At 44.4% G+C, this 16,563-nt stretch overlaps 1 protein-coding gene across 1 annotated transcript; it reads right to left on the bottom strand.

Annotated features, from left to right (window-relative positions):
• Nucleotides 1–451: 451 nt before the first annotated feature.
• On the bottom strand, nucleotides 452–16,123 carry TBC1D25 (TBC1 domain family member 25). Its single transcript, XM_063083787.1, has 6 exons — nucleotides 15,924–16,123; nucleotides 14,388–14,497; nucleotides 13,234–13,388; nucleotides 2,918–3,045; nucleotides 2,590–2,778; nucleotides 452–1,988 (listed from the first exon to the last, which is right to left on the bottom strand). The coding sequence occupies exons 1-6, from the start codon at nucleotides 16,044–16,046 to the stop codon at nucleotides 627–629; spliced, it is 2,067 nt and encodes a 688-aa protein (XP_062939857.1). The 5' UTR covers nucleotides 16,047–16,123; the 3' UTR covers nucleotides 452–626.
• Between the last annotated feature and the right edge of the window lie 440 nt (nucleotides 16,124–16,563).

Genomic DNA, 16,563 nt, shown 5'->3' with positions numbered 1-16,563 from the left:
TGCCAGCATTAGTGTGTAAGACTCACAGAGAAGGGTCTAGATCCTAGAAATGGTGACATGTGGAAAGTGAGGAGTGGCTGGCCCAATGTTTCTAAGTAGCCCATTACTTCTCAATCTTTGTAATAAGTCTTGCCCTTTTTTGGCCAAGAACTCTCTCTCTCATCCCTCATTCAGGGGCCTGTCCTGAAAATATACATTCATGGCCATAATAAAGACCCTTACAGGCAGACAGATGTCCCAAAAAAACAGATTCAGGCCTTCCTCAAAGCAGTCCCTAACCTGGGCTGACCTTCTAGAACCAATTCTCAGCATCCACTTTCTCTACAACTGGGGACTCCATCTACAACAAAATCCAGGGAGAGGGCAGACAAATACACAGACCACAATGACCTTCATGTGTGCAAAGTATCATTGTTAAAAATAAAACAACAAAAACAAAAAAAGAGGCTGTGGCCTCCATGGGGCAGTGCCAAAGCAGAGCCCAACATACTCAGACCTGGGGAGAGAGAGCCCCACATTCCAACAGGTCTAGGGCTGGCAGGTGGAGAGGGGGGGTCTTATGTATAGACCCTCGAGGCAAAGAACAGAGATCTGGTGGGGCTGCTGGTGGACTGTAGGGAGCCTGATCAAGATGGGGCTGTAGCTTCAGCCCCCTCCTCCGAGTCCCACACCTCTGACTGCAAGTAATCAGCAAAGAGAGCCTTTGCCCTGCGCAGGACGCGCCCCAGGTGGTGTTTTCGCACAAGGCGGTCAAAGTGCATGGCCAGTTCATTGTAATCCAGCCCATTGCGCATGATGTGGTCTCGGTGTTCCAGCAGGATAGCCAGGCAGAGGAAGAGCATGAATGGGTTCCCCCGGCCAAATTCCTGGGGTGGGGGCAGGCCTATTGGGGGTGAGGGGTGCAGGGACTTCCCAGGGTCTTGTGGAGACCCTACCTCTTGCATCAGGGGGGATCCTACAGCTATTTCACCAGTGGGAGAGGCCTCCTGGGTGGATGGTGGAGATGAGGAAGATGGGGAATCAGGGCGGGAAGAGGAGGAGAGCAGCGGGTCTGAGGAGCTCAGCAAAGGCTCAGAGAGGGACTTGGAGCTGATGAGGGTAACTGGGTGGGACAGCGGGACCAGAGGGTCTTTCCTGGGGCCCATGTTATCCCTGAGTTGCTGGAGGCCATCCAGACTGGCTTGTCTCAGGAGACGCCCCCCACCACTGGGCCCTTGGCTCGTCATGGCCAAGTGGTCAACAGCATCTTCAAAGGCACTGCCTCTTCCACCAACAGGCCTCAGCATGTGCCTCTGTCGCATGGGCCGCCCTCTGGGGCTGCTGAAGCCAGTGTCTGCCACTTGGCTGGGGGGTCCAACGAGCTCCACCTCATGTTCAGGAGGATCTGGCGGCAGTGAACTCCAAGTGACCTCAAGCATGCGGAGGGCATCGTCAAAGGCAAACTCACGCTTCAGCTCGAGCAGCAGCCAGCGGTAACAGAAGAAGAGGTCATCGGCACCTGCTTCTTGCAGGTACTGGTAGAAGTCGGGGTCAGCATGTCGCAGCAGCAGCTTGAGGTGGGCAAACTTGGTGGCCATGGCACGGCCATCAGGATGAAAGTTGGCAGCCAGGCGCTTCATGATGCCACAAAAGCAGACGAAAGCATGGCCCTCATGGTCCATGACAGCAAGGATGGGTGAGGCAAGGTCACTCATGCCCTGGCAATAGGACACCTGTGGGTGGGTAACAGCATAGGTGGTGAGCAGGTCATGCAGTGCCTGCAGGTGTGGACCATCCTCAGGACCTGCGTAGTAAGGGTGGGCCCGGTCGGTGCGCAGCACATCCTTGAGGACCGTGCTGCGGATGAATTCCAGGTCGTCAGGGCTCGCTCGCTGGGCCCACTCGCTCTTAAGCTGCTCATACTCGCGACTCTTGCGCTTCATGTAGTCCATCCGCTCACGGCCTGTCAGCCCATCAGGGTACACATTCAGCAGGTACCTCCACACCACCTGGCCAAGGGATGACATGGATGAGGCTGAGGTTCTACAGATGAGCCACCACGCCCCCATGTCTATCAGTCACCATCCACTCCCCACTCCTTAGGCCTCTGTCCTCCTTCTGACAAGTCTGCTTTCCCACCTGTGACTCCTACCTCCTCCTGAAAGAGAGCTTCCTGCCCTGGAATATCTCTATGTGGTTGACTGCATGTATCTCATGAAATACTGCAATATATATATTTGATGAGACACATGCAAATATATATATATATATTTGGAAGCTGCACATGTCTCATGAGATATTGCAATATATATATATATATATATATATATATATATATATATATATTTGGAGGCTGGCAGATACAGGGGTGGAACCCTGGGCCTTGGCGTTATCAGCAACCGTGCTCTAACCAACGGTGCTACCCGACCAGCCTGCGTAAGCTATTTTTTTTTTTTTTTTTTTGGCAGCTGGCTGGTACAGGGAAATGAACCCTTGACCCTGGTGTTACAAGGCTGTGCTCTAACCAACTGAGCTAACCAGTCAGCCCTCCCACGTGACTATTAATGAGCATGGGAGCAATGGATCCAATGAGAGACCAAAGCAGTTCACCTTTCGCAGTGAGGGCTCCACGCCACCGTGATAGATCCGCAGGCGCAACTCCTCAGGGCGGGAGAGCTGGCCTTCATGGTTCAGGTACGTGTGAAACTCAGCATCGCTCAGGGGTGGCTTGAAGGGTTTGATATCTTCCCCATATGACCAGCTGAGCACCTGCTGGACCTTAGACAAGGTACGGCCCACCTGTGAAGGAAGGAGGAAGGGAGGCCACTGTCAGCTGAATAGGCTAGGGACAGATGCCAAGCAGCATGCTTAGAATTGGGGATTCCAGGTAGGCCCTGCCCTCCAACCACAGCTGGGCCCCTGGGGTCCCTGAAACCACCTGAGAGAGGATGGACTGTGTAAAGGGCAGGGCAGCTGTCGTCAGCGATGACCGTTTCTCAGCCAGCAACACATCGGAGCCAATGACATCCTTCGGGCTGATTATGTCCCAATCTTCCATCAACGGGCCTGGGCACACAGAGTGAAGTGCTATGAGTAAGAGGATGAGAACCCAGACCTCAGGGCCAGGTTCCTCTCCTACTGAAGCCAGGCTACCTGAAGGGCAGTGAATGACTCCCACTCCCTCTTCCCATATCATCCAAATCATGTTAAGGAAAAAAAAAAAAAAAAAAAAAAATCAGGGCTGGCCAGTTAGCTCAGGTGGCTAGAGCATGGCCTTATAACATCAAAGTCAAGGGTTCAGTTCCCTGCACCAGCCAGCTGCCAAAAAAAAAAAAGAAAAATCAAACCATGAACAATTATTTTGTGGTAAATGTCTCAATCTTACAACATGGCTGAGCAGCCTCTGATATTTTAATGATATAAAGTAATATTTACTGAGCACTTACTATGTGCCAGGCACTAGACAAGGGCTTAACATTAATGTAAGAAATTATAATACTAGCTAACACTTTCATAGTGCTAAGTGCCAGGAACTGTTCTGAGCCCTTTGTAAATATTAACTCATTTAATATTCACATCAATCCTATCAGTTAGGCACTACTATTATCCCACTCTTTTTCTTTTTTTTTTCGGTGGTGGTGGGGGGTTGGCCGGTATGGGGTTATACCACTCTTTATATGAGGAAACAGGCACAGTTAGGATAAGATACTTGCCCTAGGCTCTACAGCTAGTGAGTGAAAGAACAGAAATTTGAAGGCCAGGCCCAAAGCTCAAGAGCCCAAACTCCTAATCGCATATTCACACTAGTCCTCCTCCCACAAACGGCAGAGACTACCATTACCATTCTCATTTTACAGACGATGACAAAAATAGTAAGTGACCGAGATTCTACAGCCAGGAAATGGTAGGCTGGGATCTGAACGTCATTTACCTTGCTCCAGAGCCCAGATATATTTTAGAAAAAGTGTTTGTGGAACAGGTATGCTGCGTACATCAGACAAATGAAACAGTGCTACACTTGACTTGTGGCCCTTGAAACATCAGCAGAAATCTGTCCCTTCTCTCTCTACTTTACTTCCCCTCACATCCTTTCTTCCCACCTCAGATGCGATGTGGTGACTGAAGCAGCACTGGCCACCTGAGGTAAGTTCAAGAGTAGCTTAAGAGATGTCAGCCCTCACACCACACAGCTGTTAAGGCAACAATAGCAATGTCCAGTGGCCAACTTTCAAACTCCATTATAGGAAGCAAATCAACTTCTATTTGTTCACACCGCTGTCATTTGCAGACAAATGCTGTCCCTAAGCACCATTTCCATGGAGTCCACTGCACTTCCTCCCACAGAGCTAAGGGGAAGCAAATGCTAGGCCACGTTTGGATATCACTGCCTTTGCCCAGATGTCTCACAGGGCACTACAAACCTAAGGCATTGTATCAGTTCGATTATGTTGCTTATAACAAAACACCTGAAACTAGGTGACTTATAAAGAAAAATGAAATTTATTGCTTACAGTTTTTTAGGCTGAGAAGTTCAAAGTCCAGGAAACACAGCTGGTGAGGATCTTGGTGGTGGCAACAGTGACCCAGTGATCTCACATTACAAGAAAGCAGAGAGAGAGACTCTCCTCTTTCTTCTTTTAAAGCCCTCAGAACCATGCCCCTGACCACCATTTTTAATCCATTCACTACTGCATGGCCCTGTAATCTAATCACTTCTTCAAGGCCCCACCTTAAAATTACCATAATAGGATTTCCCAATCTCTTTAAAACAGTCACAGTGGGGGCTGTTTCTAATACATAAAACTTGGGGAACACAAATCAAGCTTCAATGAATTTGGGGGGGACATAATTCAATCCACTACAGGCATCCAAAAGGGGAGCCAGAGCTCTACTCTAGACACAGCCTCCTCCTCTGCTCCTCATCTGAGTGAACAGCATTTCTATCTGTTCAGTTGCTTAAGCCAGAAACCTGAGACATCTTTGCCCCTCCCACTCTCTCAACCCGTGGTCCAAACCATCACTGAGCCCCAGGACATCTGCATATAAAACATACCTCAGTCCCACCTCTTGTTTCATCTCCACCTCCTCACCCTGAGTTACCACATCTCTCACCTGAAACTGCCTCCTAAACAGTCCCTGCTTCCTCTTTGTTCCTCTCCAATCTCTCCCAACAGCTGCCACGATGGTTTTTCTAAAACATCAGTCAGAGCATTAAGATACTTAACAGATCAGGCCGGGCCCATGGCTCACTTGGGAGAGTGCGGTGCTAATAACACCATAGGCCATGGGTTCGGATCTTATATAGGGATGGCCGGTTGGCTCACTGGCTGAGCGTGGTGTTGACAACACCAAGCCAAGGGTTAAGATCCCCTTACTGGTCATCTTTTAAAAAAAAAGAAAAGAAAAGAAAAAAGATACTTAACAGGTAAAATGAAGGTCACACTGTTGAAAATCAAAATAATGGTCAGAAAGACCAAATAGAAGAACCACTTCAAGGCACAGAGATAAGACTGGATGATTTGAGTGAAACAAAAGTCCAGGAGAAACAGAAAGCAACAGGAGCAATGTGACTCATGTCAGTAAAAGCACCACTCGAGGCCAAAAGCATTTAACAGGAAAAGAGAGACATATGCAAATACTAGGAAATGCAGGGGGAGAAAAGGGATCAAGTGGAGACATTAGAATCAAACAGGTATGAGGGCCGGCCCATGGCTCACTCTTGGGAGAGTGTGGTGCTGATAACACCAAGGCCACGAGTTCGGATCCCATATAGGGATGGCCAGTTGCTCACTGGGTGAGCGTGGTGCTGACAACACCAAGTCAAGGGTTAAGATCCCCTTACTGGTCATCTTTTTTAAAAAAAAAAAAAAAAAAAGAAGATCCCCTTACTGGTCATCTTAAAAAAAAAAAAAACAGGTATGAAGGAAAATTTCCCTGAGATGAAAAACTGGCTCATCAGGTCATAAAGATAAGGCTAATTAACAAACAACACATACAACAGGCCTCCCCCATCCCTATTCATATGCTGGTAAAATGCCCAAATTCTAAGAACGAAGAAAATCTCTTGCCAGCTTTCATAGTCAGAGAACAGGCTGCTTACAATGGAAAGAAGGTCAGATTGGCAATGGACTTCTGCTCCATAATTCTGTAAGCAAGAAGATGAGGATATGAGGCACCTATAGAGCACTGAGAAGAAAGGCCTGAGATCTGAGGGTTCCACACCCAGCCAAGACAGTACAGATCCAGTCGGCAAAAAAAAGACATTTTTGACCATTAGAGTACATCTAACCCATGCACCCTATGGAAGGAGAACAAAGGAGTTCTCTAAACAAATGGCTACTGAATGACTACAAGGGCTCAAGATAGGTGAAAGCAAAAGGGAGGGTAAATGGTGGTGGGCCACCAGTTTTTAATATATATAGTTAAACATAAAATGACAGATAATTGCTTGACAGTTTGTAATATTACATGTTACATTAGGATTCCTTTTCAGGGTTAGTATGTTAGAAAATATAATGATAGCCTGGAATTTAAAAAGAAAAACAAATTAAAGCTGTCTGAGCAAACCCCAGAATTTAAGGGTTAGGGATTAGAGGACAAATAAGAATTAGAAGTGTTCCAAAACTCCATTGCAAGGGTTGGGGAGGGTGACAGAGACTGAAGGAGAAAAGGTGGTCTAAAGATTTCACTGTCAATTATATAAGAAAACATAAATCCAGCTATGGGGTTTTTATGAGACATATACCTAAAACTAGGTGACAAAGAAAGGTTGAAAATTAAAGAAACCTTGGGCTGGTCAGGTAGCTCAGCTGGTTAGAGAGAGGTGTTACAACACCAAGGTTAAAGGTTCAGATCCCTGTCCTGGCCAGCTGCCAAAACCAAAACAAAACAAAGAAACCTAAAGGTATACCTGGCAAATACAAACAACAGAAAGCAACAGCAGCAATGTGACTGTCAGAAAAAGCACCACTCAAGGCTAAAAGCATTTAACAGGAAAAGAGAGACTTTATATAATGGTTAAAAAACAAACAAAAAACCCACAAAAACCCATCAGTCAAACAGGCAAAAGATTTCTAAAAGCACAAACTCACCTAGTGACAAAACCTGATCTGAACTGACATGAAACTATATATAATCTTTATGTAACCCACTTAGTGTGAATATGCACACATTTTCCAGGAGAAACATCCAAGTGTTTCATTAAGGGCTGCTGGCCCAGACCCTGCTTGCAGTATTACATAATATATGCAATATGCACTACATTTCCTTATCATAAAATTGTCAAACTTCCCAAACCCTAAATTAATGTCAATTTAGTGCAATGCCAGCAGAAACTTAATGGGTTTTTTCCTGGAACTAGATAAAATTATTTTAAGGTTCATATGGAAGAATTCACATTTCAGAATAACTAAGAAAAAGAACAGTGGGAGGATGGCAAAGGCCTGCCTAATTAAAATTGACCACAAAACCCCTGCTGTAAAAAGATATGGTGTTAGGACAGCAATAGGCAAACAGGGACAGTTGGTGGAATGCAATAGAAAGCTGAAAAATAAATCCAAGTATGTATGGGAACGCAATATAGGACAAAAGTGGCGTTTCAAATAAGCATAGAAAAAGTACTTAATAAATGATGCTGGCATAATTGACTGTCTGGAATCTTTTTTAAAAAGCTAGGTCTACTTATCACAATTTTGACAGAGTAAAGACAATAAGCATATTAGAAGAAAATGTAGGAGAATATTTGTATAAGTTTGTGGATGGGGAAGATGTTCTAAAGTAAGAGGAGAAGGCTGGCCCCGTGGCTCACTCGGGAGAGTGCGGCGATGGTAGCGCCGAGGCTGCGGGTTCAGATCCTATATAGGGATGGCTGGTGTGCTCACTGGCTGAGGGTGGTACAGACAACACCGTGCCAAGGGTGGCGATCCCCTTACTGGTCAGGAAAAAAAAAAAAAAGAAGTAAGAGGAGAAATTCAGAAATCATAAAGGAAAAGATATACATAGGTATAAGAGTACATACAAGTTTTAAAGATATATAGGGCCGAGCCCGTGGCGCACTCGGTAGCGTGCTGCGCTAGCAGCGCGGTGACGCTCCCGCCGCGGGTTCGGATCCTATATAGGAATGGCCGATGCACTCACTGGCTGAGTGCCGGTCACGAAAAAGACAAAAAAAAAAATAAAATAAAAAAATAAAAATAAAATAAAATAAAATAAAATAAAGATATATATATATATTTGGTGGCTGGCCGGTACAGGAATCCGAACCCATGACCTTGGTATTATAAGGCTATACTCTAACCAACTGAGATAACCAGCCAGCACTAAATTTTAAATTTTGATAGGGCAAAAAAGATACCATAAACAAAGCCATAGAACAAAAGGTAAACTGGGAAAAATATTCGCAGTACATATGAAAGGATTCATATCACAAATTGGTCAAAGGTCTAGGCTTGGTAATCTCCCAACTGTAGAGGTGACAGAAACTGGTGTCTTGCCCAGAGAGACTGGGCCACCCAAGTGGTCACAACATGCCTGTAGCTTTCACAGTCATGAAATGATCACAAGAATGCCATTAATAATATTTATAATGATAGTTCCATATACTGGACAGTTACTTATTAATGTACAGTATACCATTTATGTTGAACACATACCATTTGTGTGTACATACACAAATATGAATATACTCACATATCTCTATATATGGATACATATCTCTATATATGGATAAATTTGTGCCTGTGTGTGTGTGTAAATATGCAAAGGACCTCCAAGGTTACACATCAAACTGATCAAAGTAGTTCCTGCAGGGCAATATGTAATAAGGGACTGAGATTAGGCATAGTGTTCACAGGAGATTTCAGCCATTATTCAAAATGTTTTTATTTTTAATAAGGAAAATGTATTTACTGGGTAATTAAAATTAGTTTCTTTAAATAATGCAACTCCAATCAAATTCCCATCAGGATTTTAATAGAATGATAAACTAATTCTTTTTTAAATTTTAACTTCTCAATATACATTGTAGTTGATTTTCATATCCCTTTGCCTGTTCCACTTCCCCCCACCCTCCCCCCATCATATCTGCATATCTGTTCACTTGTCTTAACAAGTTCAAGGAATTGTTGTGATTGTTGTGTCTTCTTCCCCCACTACCCTTTATTTGTTTGTATATTTATTTTTAGCTCCCACAAGAAAGTGAGAACATGTGGTATTTTTCTTTCTGTGCCTGACTTGTTTCACTTGATATAATTTTCTCTAAGTCTATCCATGTTGTTGCAGGTAGTATTTCATTCTTTTTTATAGCAGAGTAGTATTCCATTGTGTAGATATACCACAGTTTCCTTATCCACTCATCTGATGATGGACATTTGGGCTGGTTCCAACTCTTGGCTATTGAAAATAGTGCTGCAAAACAAAACCACATTGAGATACCATCTCACTCCACTTAGGATGGCTAATATCCAAAAGACTGAGAATGATAAATGCTGGCAAGGTCGTGGAGAAAAAGGAACTCTCATACGCTGTTAGTGGGACTACAGAATGGTGCAGCCTTTACGGAAAATGATATGGAGGTTCCTCAAACAATGACAGATAGATCTACCATATGACCCAGCTATTCCACTGTTGGGAATATACCCAGAGGAATGGAAATCATCATGCCGAAGGGATACCTGTACTCCCATGTTTATTGCAGCACTATTTACAATAAACTAATTTTATTAAGTGAAAAAAACAGAAAGTGCACAAGAATATTCAAGAACTTTTTTTAAAAAAATAAAGATGACCAGAGGGGCCAGCCTGGTCCTCAAGAACATTTTTAAAAAAGGAAAACATTAAAACATATCATAAAGCCATAGTGATTAAAACAACATAGAACTAGCTTAAGATTTTTTTTTTTTTTTGGCAGCTGACTGGTATGGGGATACAAACCCTTGATCATGGTGTTATCAGCACTGCATTCTAACCAACTGAGCTAACCGGCCAGCCTCAGGATTTAATAAAGAGATCAATGTAAGAGAATCAAGGATTGAGAAACAGACCTGTGGCTGGCCAGTTAGCTCAGATGGTTACAACACAGCCTTGCAACACCAAGGTCACAGGTTCGGATGCCTATACTGGCCAGACACACACACAAAAAGAAACAGACCTGTGTATATGCAGGAATTTGGAAAGTAAGACAGTGGCTTCTGAAAACAGTAGGAAAAGAACTGACTCATCAGTAACTGGAAAGTTGATTCTCTTTAAAGAGATAACTTTTTAAAATGTATTTCTGCCAAACTGATGAGTATCTATCTGTCTCTCTCTCTGCTTTATTGGCATTCCTTTCAGTTCTTATGCAGTTGGGGTTTTCTTCACGTTTATTAGCCATGCAGATTTGATTTCTTTACTGAAATAGTGCTACTGTGCCTATTTTATAGATGAGGAAACCAAGGCCTAGGGAATTAAGTGGCAGAAGTTCCTGTGTCTTTGGCTACCTATCTTTTTCTGTTTGTCTCTCTGCCCATTTCTGTCACTGTCTTTCTCTCTGACTCATTTCTCTCTCTTTTTCTCAAGGCTGCCAATTTTTCCTTTTTTCTTTTTCTTCTGGCAGCTGGCTGATATGGGGATCTGAACACTTGACCTTGGTTTTATAATACCATGCTGTAACCAACTGAACTAACTGGACAGCCCCAGGCTACCAATCTTAAGCCCAAATGTTGTAGAGTCAAATGGTTAATAACAAGGACTCCAGAGCAAGTACAGTCACTGCCCAGGTTCAAATCCCACTCTTTTACTTGCTGTCTGTGTGACTTGGACAAGTCCTGTGACCTATCTGTGGTCCAGTTTCCTCATCTATAACATGGGGAAAATGATCATCCTTACCCTGTAGTATTAATTTGACAATTTAGTGAAAAAATATTATGTGCATAGAATGGACCTAAGTGTTCAATACATGCTAGCTATTTATGTTATTATGTGTAGAAGATTAGAAATCTTGATTCTCATTTGATTTCTAGAATAGGATTTTTAGGTAATGCATGTATGGGGTAAAAACCCTCCATTAAGAGACAAAAGGTAAAAATCTACAGCCAGCAGGTAAAAGACTATCTAATAAATCCTAATCAAGTATATGTTGATTCTCAGTTGATTTTTAGATAGGGTTTTTAGGTAATGAATGCATGAGACAAAAGTCTCAGCCAGGGGACAAAAGTCTACAGATAGAGTGGCAAAAGCCCATCTAATCAATTCTAATCACTGTTTAGGGATGGGGTTATGTACTTTGACTATTTAACATACTGATTGTTGTTAAAAGATGTTGAAAGAATTGCTGTAGGGAAAAATGTGAAAAAAAATGTTTGCTAAGGGCGAGCTGTTTGTTGGTGGAAACTTTAGAGACAATTATCATAAGAATGTAACTTTTGCTTAAATCATTTGGGGAGAGGTTATATTTTGGGTTAGATAATGATCACAGTTACCAATTTAGCTTTTCACAAATTGTGCTTTGGAATGTCACCTTGTTAATTTAAATGACGCTACTAGTTTCCATTGTTTAAGCTACACTTAGCCATAAATAACTTTTGTCACACTGCCCATGTCTTTGTGTCCTTCTGAAATGATTGAATCAACTGATTTTTCTTGTGAAACTTCCTTGTCTTTACAATAAAAACAGAAGCTAACTTTGAATCAGGGCTGTACCCAGTTTTCTCCTACTAACAGAGGAGTTGCTGAGGTGCAGTCCCTTTGGGCTTCTCATTGCATTCATAGTGCTTTGAGTAATCTTTTTTTCGTCTCCGTTACATAGTGAGAAGTGTAACAAGGTAACAATTATGACATCAATAAAATGCATCAGTCATCCCAATGCGCATGTGAGCTCCCCGAGGTAGAAACCATGTCTTCCACTCTACAACACTTTATTTAAAAAAATGTCAAACCTACAATAAAGTTAAAAAAAAATACAAAAAAGATAAGAAAGTAAAAGAGAATACATTGAACGGTACATCCTTCATCTAGATCCCACTAACATCTTTTGCTACATTTGCTTCATCTAGCTCTCTGTATATATAAACACATTATTTTTGCCAAATTATTTGCAGACGTCATGACACTTTATCCCTTAATACTTAACTGTGTTTTCTCCAAGAACAAGGACATTTTCCTTCAATAGTCTTGATACCATTACCACACTGCTATGGTTTGAATGTGTCCCTAAAATTCAGGTGTTGAATCTTAATCACCAATGTGATAGTATTAAGCGGTGGAGCCTTTAGGAGGTGCTTAAGTCATGAGGGCAAAACCCTCACGGATGGAATTAGAGTCCTTAAAAAAGGGCTTGAGGGAGTGGGTTCACTCTCTTCTGCTCTTCTGCCCTGTGAGGACACAACATTAGTCCCCTTTTCTTTGGACCTTCTATCATGTGAGGATGCAGCAAAAGCCCCTCAGCAGAGAGGCAACCTGCTGGCATCTTGATCTTGAACTTCCCAGCCTCCAGAACTGTGAGAAATAAATTTCTGTTTTTTATACATTACCCAGTCTGTGGTATTCTGTTGTAGCAGCACAAATGGACTAAGACGCACACCCAGGAAATTTTACACTATTTCACAACAGTGTTAATACTATTTCAAATAGTTTTTCACAATACTATTATCGAATGTATGGTCCATAATCAAATTTTTGGGACCATGTCTTAATTTATCTATGGGATCAGCATAGGCAAGAGTGGAGGAACAAATAGGAGAAGAGAAGAAGTGGCTAGGCGATTAAAGGAAAAAATGAATGTACGAGCAAGAGTGCAAATAAATGAATGTGAGTACACAACAAAATAAAAAGAAAAAAATGTGAGTACAAGATGAGTGAATGAATAAATACAACTACCATTATTTTTATAAGCATTGTTATATTTTAGATATTATTATAACTGAAATATACAATACTGTAGCTGTACTGTTGCATTGCATTATATAAATATATATTGCTAGGTTATAGGCTATAATAGTTCATTATTAGAACTAACACTTTTTGAGCATCCACTATGCAGCCATGTACTGTTCCAGGCATTTTATAGGAGTTTCCCTATTTAATCCTCACAATGGCCCTAAGATACCATCATCTCTATTTTACAGGTGAAGAAATTGCAGCCCAGTGGCCGAGCCAGGATCTGGACCTAGGACACCTTGCTGCCCAACCCCCTGTGAGGGAGTATATTGCAAGGGGTGGAGTCATCCTATGGGGAAAAGGTGAGTCCCAGAGCAGTGCCCCGGGACACTGGGTACTCACTGTCTTCTGAGGGCCGAATGTCTACACGCAACTGCAGGTAAGGTTTGCAGGCGGTGGCAAAGGCCATGCTGAGGTCCCAGTCAGACAGGAGTGAGAGGTAAGCTTCCTGTCCTAGCCGGTCCCGGCCCAGGTAGCTGATGCCAAAGTTCTTCTTCCTGGACAGAAGATATGAGGGAGATCTCAGGGCCCCTAATGCCTTGGAGGCCTCAGGGACAGTTTCCAAAACAAGGAAGTAATATAGAAGGTATTGAAAACAAGATAAAACAAACAAACAAAAAAAGGTGTTGAAAACAACTTCCTACTATGTACTAGGTACTGTGCCAAGGATTACGGGCAGCCTTAGATCAGGTTGTTTATCGCTACTTTGTTACACAAACGCAAAACAGATACACACCTGCTTGTATGTGGAGGGCACATTGGAAAGTGGTAAAATGTTGGTTCCCTCTGGGGATGGTAACAGAGTAGTGGAGGGATAGAAGTGGAAAGAAAGCAGCCTTCTTACTACATAGAAAAATAAAGCAATCTGTATGTTTGTTATTTTTCACAACAAAAAATGTTTATGCAAAAAAGTCAAATAACAACTAAGAATTTATTCTTCAGATATACTTGTGCAACTATGCAAAGAAGTATGTTGCGTGATAATCACCGTAACCATAGGAACATCCAAATTCAAACAGTACCACTTTCGTACTGTTTGAATTTGTTACCATGTGCATGTATTCCTCCAAAACAACAACCACAACAAAATACCATCATAGCTGCCCCCAAGAGATGCCACTTTTCAGCTATCAGGCTGGCAAATTTTACAATGTTTTATAATAACCAGTGTTTGTGAGGGTACAAGAAACAGGTGTTTTATATGCTGCTGGTGCGATTGTAAATTGGTAAAAACCTGTCTGGAGAGCATTTTGGAAACATCCATTGAAAGTTTAAAAAGCACACACCCTTTAACTAGCAATACCACTACTAGGAATTTATCCTATGACTAGACTTTCCCAAATACTCCAAGATAAGCATATGTGGCTGTTCACTGTGGGATTATCTGCAATAGTAAAATAAACAAAAACCCAGTAAACCCTACCAAACTAACAAAAGCCAGAAACCACTGTTGGGGTAGGTGGCCCACAGTCAATCTCCAGCATCCCCCTACTTACCCGCTCAAGTCAAAGGCTCGGATGAGGATGTGCTGTAACACGTCCAGTGAAGTAATCTGGGGGTCTACAGCAAAAGAGCGGAACTCAGGTGGCAAGAAGCTCTCACATTTCTGGGAAGAGAAGACATGGGGTAGACCATCAGGGGCCACATCACCAAGCTGAAGAGTGAGTGAGGTGCAGAGCTGCAGAAGGCAAGATTGGAGAGGTGACGGGGGCTAGATCTAGAGGGACATTCTGGGCTATGGTGAGGACTTTGGTTTTTGCTCTTAGTGACGGGGAACCACGGAAGGTTTCTGAACAGAAGAGGGATGTGGCCTGACTTAGGATTTAACAGGATCCTTCTGACTGCTCTGCAAAGAAAAGATTATGGGGGGAAAGAGTGGAAGCAAGGGGTCCAGGCACCCAATCCTTCTATATCCCCTCAACTATGGTTGCCACAATCACTATGTCCAGTCTGGCCCCTATTAAATCAGTCCTCCAGGCTGCAACCAATCTAGCACATTTATCTCCAACACTCTCCTGCTTAAACCTCTTTAATGGCAACCCTAGGGTCCCCAGCAGGTGGACCTATAGGGCCCCAGCCAGCCTCTCTCCAGTCAGTGTTTTTGAATTTCACACTCTGGTAGTACTGAACTGTTGGAAGTTATCATGAACACATCCTGGCTCCAGGCCTTTTGCTTGTGCCAATCCCCCTGTCTGGAATATCCTTCCCACTTTCTTCACCTGGCTCACTCACAACTCAGCATCATCTACTACTGCACAGCTTTCTTCCTCAGTACACACCAAAGGCCTTTTGAAATGTGCCCCCCTCTTACCTTTCTGACTCCCCTCACTCTCTTCACTCCAGCAATGTGGGAATCCACAGGAACATGCCAAGCTCATCCCCACCTCCCAGCCTTTGCCCTTGTTGTTCCCTCTGCCTAGAACACTCTTCCCCCCTGAGATGCACACGTCTGACTCCTTCTTATTTGGGTTTCTGCTCCTTCAGTACCTCCTCTGGGGATCTCCCTGAACAACCTTGGCTAAAGTGAAGCCCTAGTTCATAACCTTTTTCACTATTTGCTTATGGCATTCACCAGTGTCATAGGCATCACATTTATTTAGCTTTGCTTCACCTCCTCCAGCATGTCAGCTCATCAAGGGTGGGGACTCTCACAAAAGTGCACTCTCAGCACATATGTGTTGACTGACCTCAGAGCCCCCCTTTCGGACAGCAATAGCGCACCCCTCATTCCTCAGAGCCCCACCCCTCAACGACTGCGGCCCCTCCTCCAACCCTCCAGCTCCTCCCCTCTACCCATAAGCTCCATCATCCATCACATAGGCTCTCGCCCCTCAATTTTCAGTCCCACGCCCCGAGATGTCCCTAGGTCCCCACGCCCTCCCCCCAACCCCCCGCCACCATCACTCTGTCCTCAAGCCTCGCCCCTCAGGTAACGCCCCAAGCCTCAGGTACCGCCCTCCATCCTACGACAGCCACTGCCTTCCCCTCCCATGGGATGCCCTGGCGGGTTGGCCGACGGGCGCCAGCCTCACCTTGACTCGGACCCGTACCACCTCTCGCTCCTCCTCCTCAGCCACCGCCGCCGCTTGGGCTCCTCCGCCGGACGGGGGCGCTCCGGGGCCGGCCAAGTCAGAGGACCCGGAGACCGCCGCCATCCCGCGGCCGCCCGTCTCTTGGTAACGGCTGACAGTTGCCCCCAACCCCTGCGCGCACCCTACAGTGCGGGCGCCCACGGCCCCACCTTGCGCCGGGGCGCAGGCGCAGAGGGCGACGCGCGACCCTGCCCTTCCCCCGCCCCTCCCACCTGGCTCTGGGTGGCGGTCGCCTCTGCGCATGCGCACGCGCACACCCTTCTGTTGCCAGGAGCCCTGCCCACAAAAGCTGGGCATTTTGCTTCTTTTGAGCCAGTGTGCAGGCGATTACTGAGGCCCCGACTTCCCTCGTCCCGCGGTTTGGTTGTTTTGGCAGTCTGCTTCCGGATTCACCTAGTTGTGTGTTAAACGATAAGTGGGCGGGGAAAGGAAGCTGCTGCATGATGACGTCAGGCCCCGCCCCAACCCTCACACCTCTGCTGACAGATGATGTCACCTGTTTCAAATACCTGTGACCATCACTTTAAATGAATCCGCTGAATGGGGGGAAAAAAGCTTTTCCCAGTCTTTTCAAAAATAG

This window comes from Cynocephalus volans, chromosome X (assembly GCF_027409185.1).
Source record: "Cynocephalus volans isolate mCynVol1 chromosome X, mCynVol1.pri, whole genome shotgun sequence".
NCBI lineage: Eukaryota > Metazoa > Chordata > Mammalia > Dermoptera > Cynocephalidae > Cynocephalus > Cynocephalus volans.
The sequence above is the reverse complement of the archived record's forward strand: the minus strand, read 5'-3'. Positions and strand labels throughout refer to the sequence as shown.

Bases quoted from the DNA above. Each gene is read 5' to 3' on its own strand.
- TBC1D25 (XM_063083787.1), bottom strand. From the start codon at position 16,046: ATGGCGGCGGTCTCCGGGTCCTCTGACTTGGCCGGCCCCGGAGCGCCC. The intron at 2,779-2,917 runs GTGGTTTCAGGG...CTTCCTTCACAG, and splicing joins CACAGTCCATCCTCTCTCAG to GTGGGCCGTACCTTGTCTAA. The intron at 1,989-2,589 runs GTGAACTGCTTT...TCCCTTGGCCAG, and splicing joins TGGAGCCCTCACTGCGAAAG to GTGGTGTGGAGGTACCTGCT.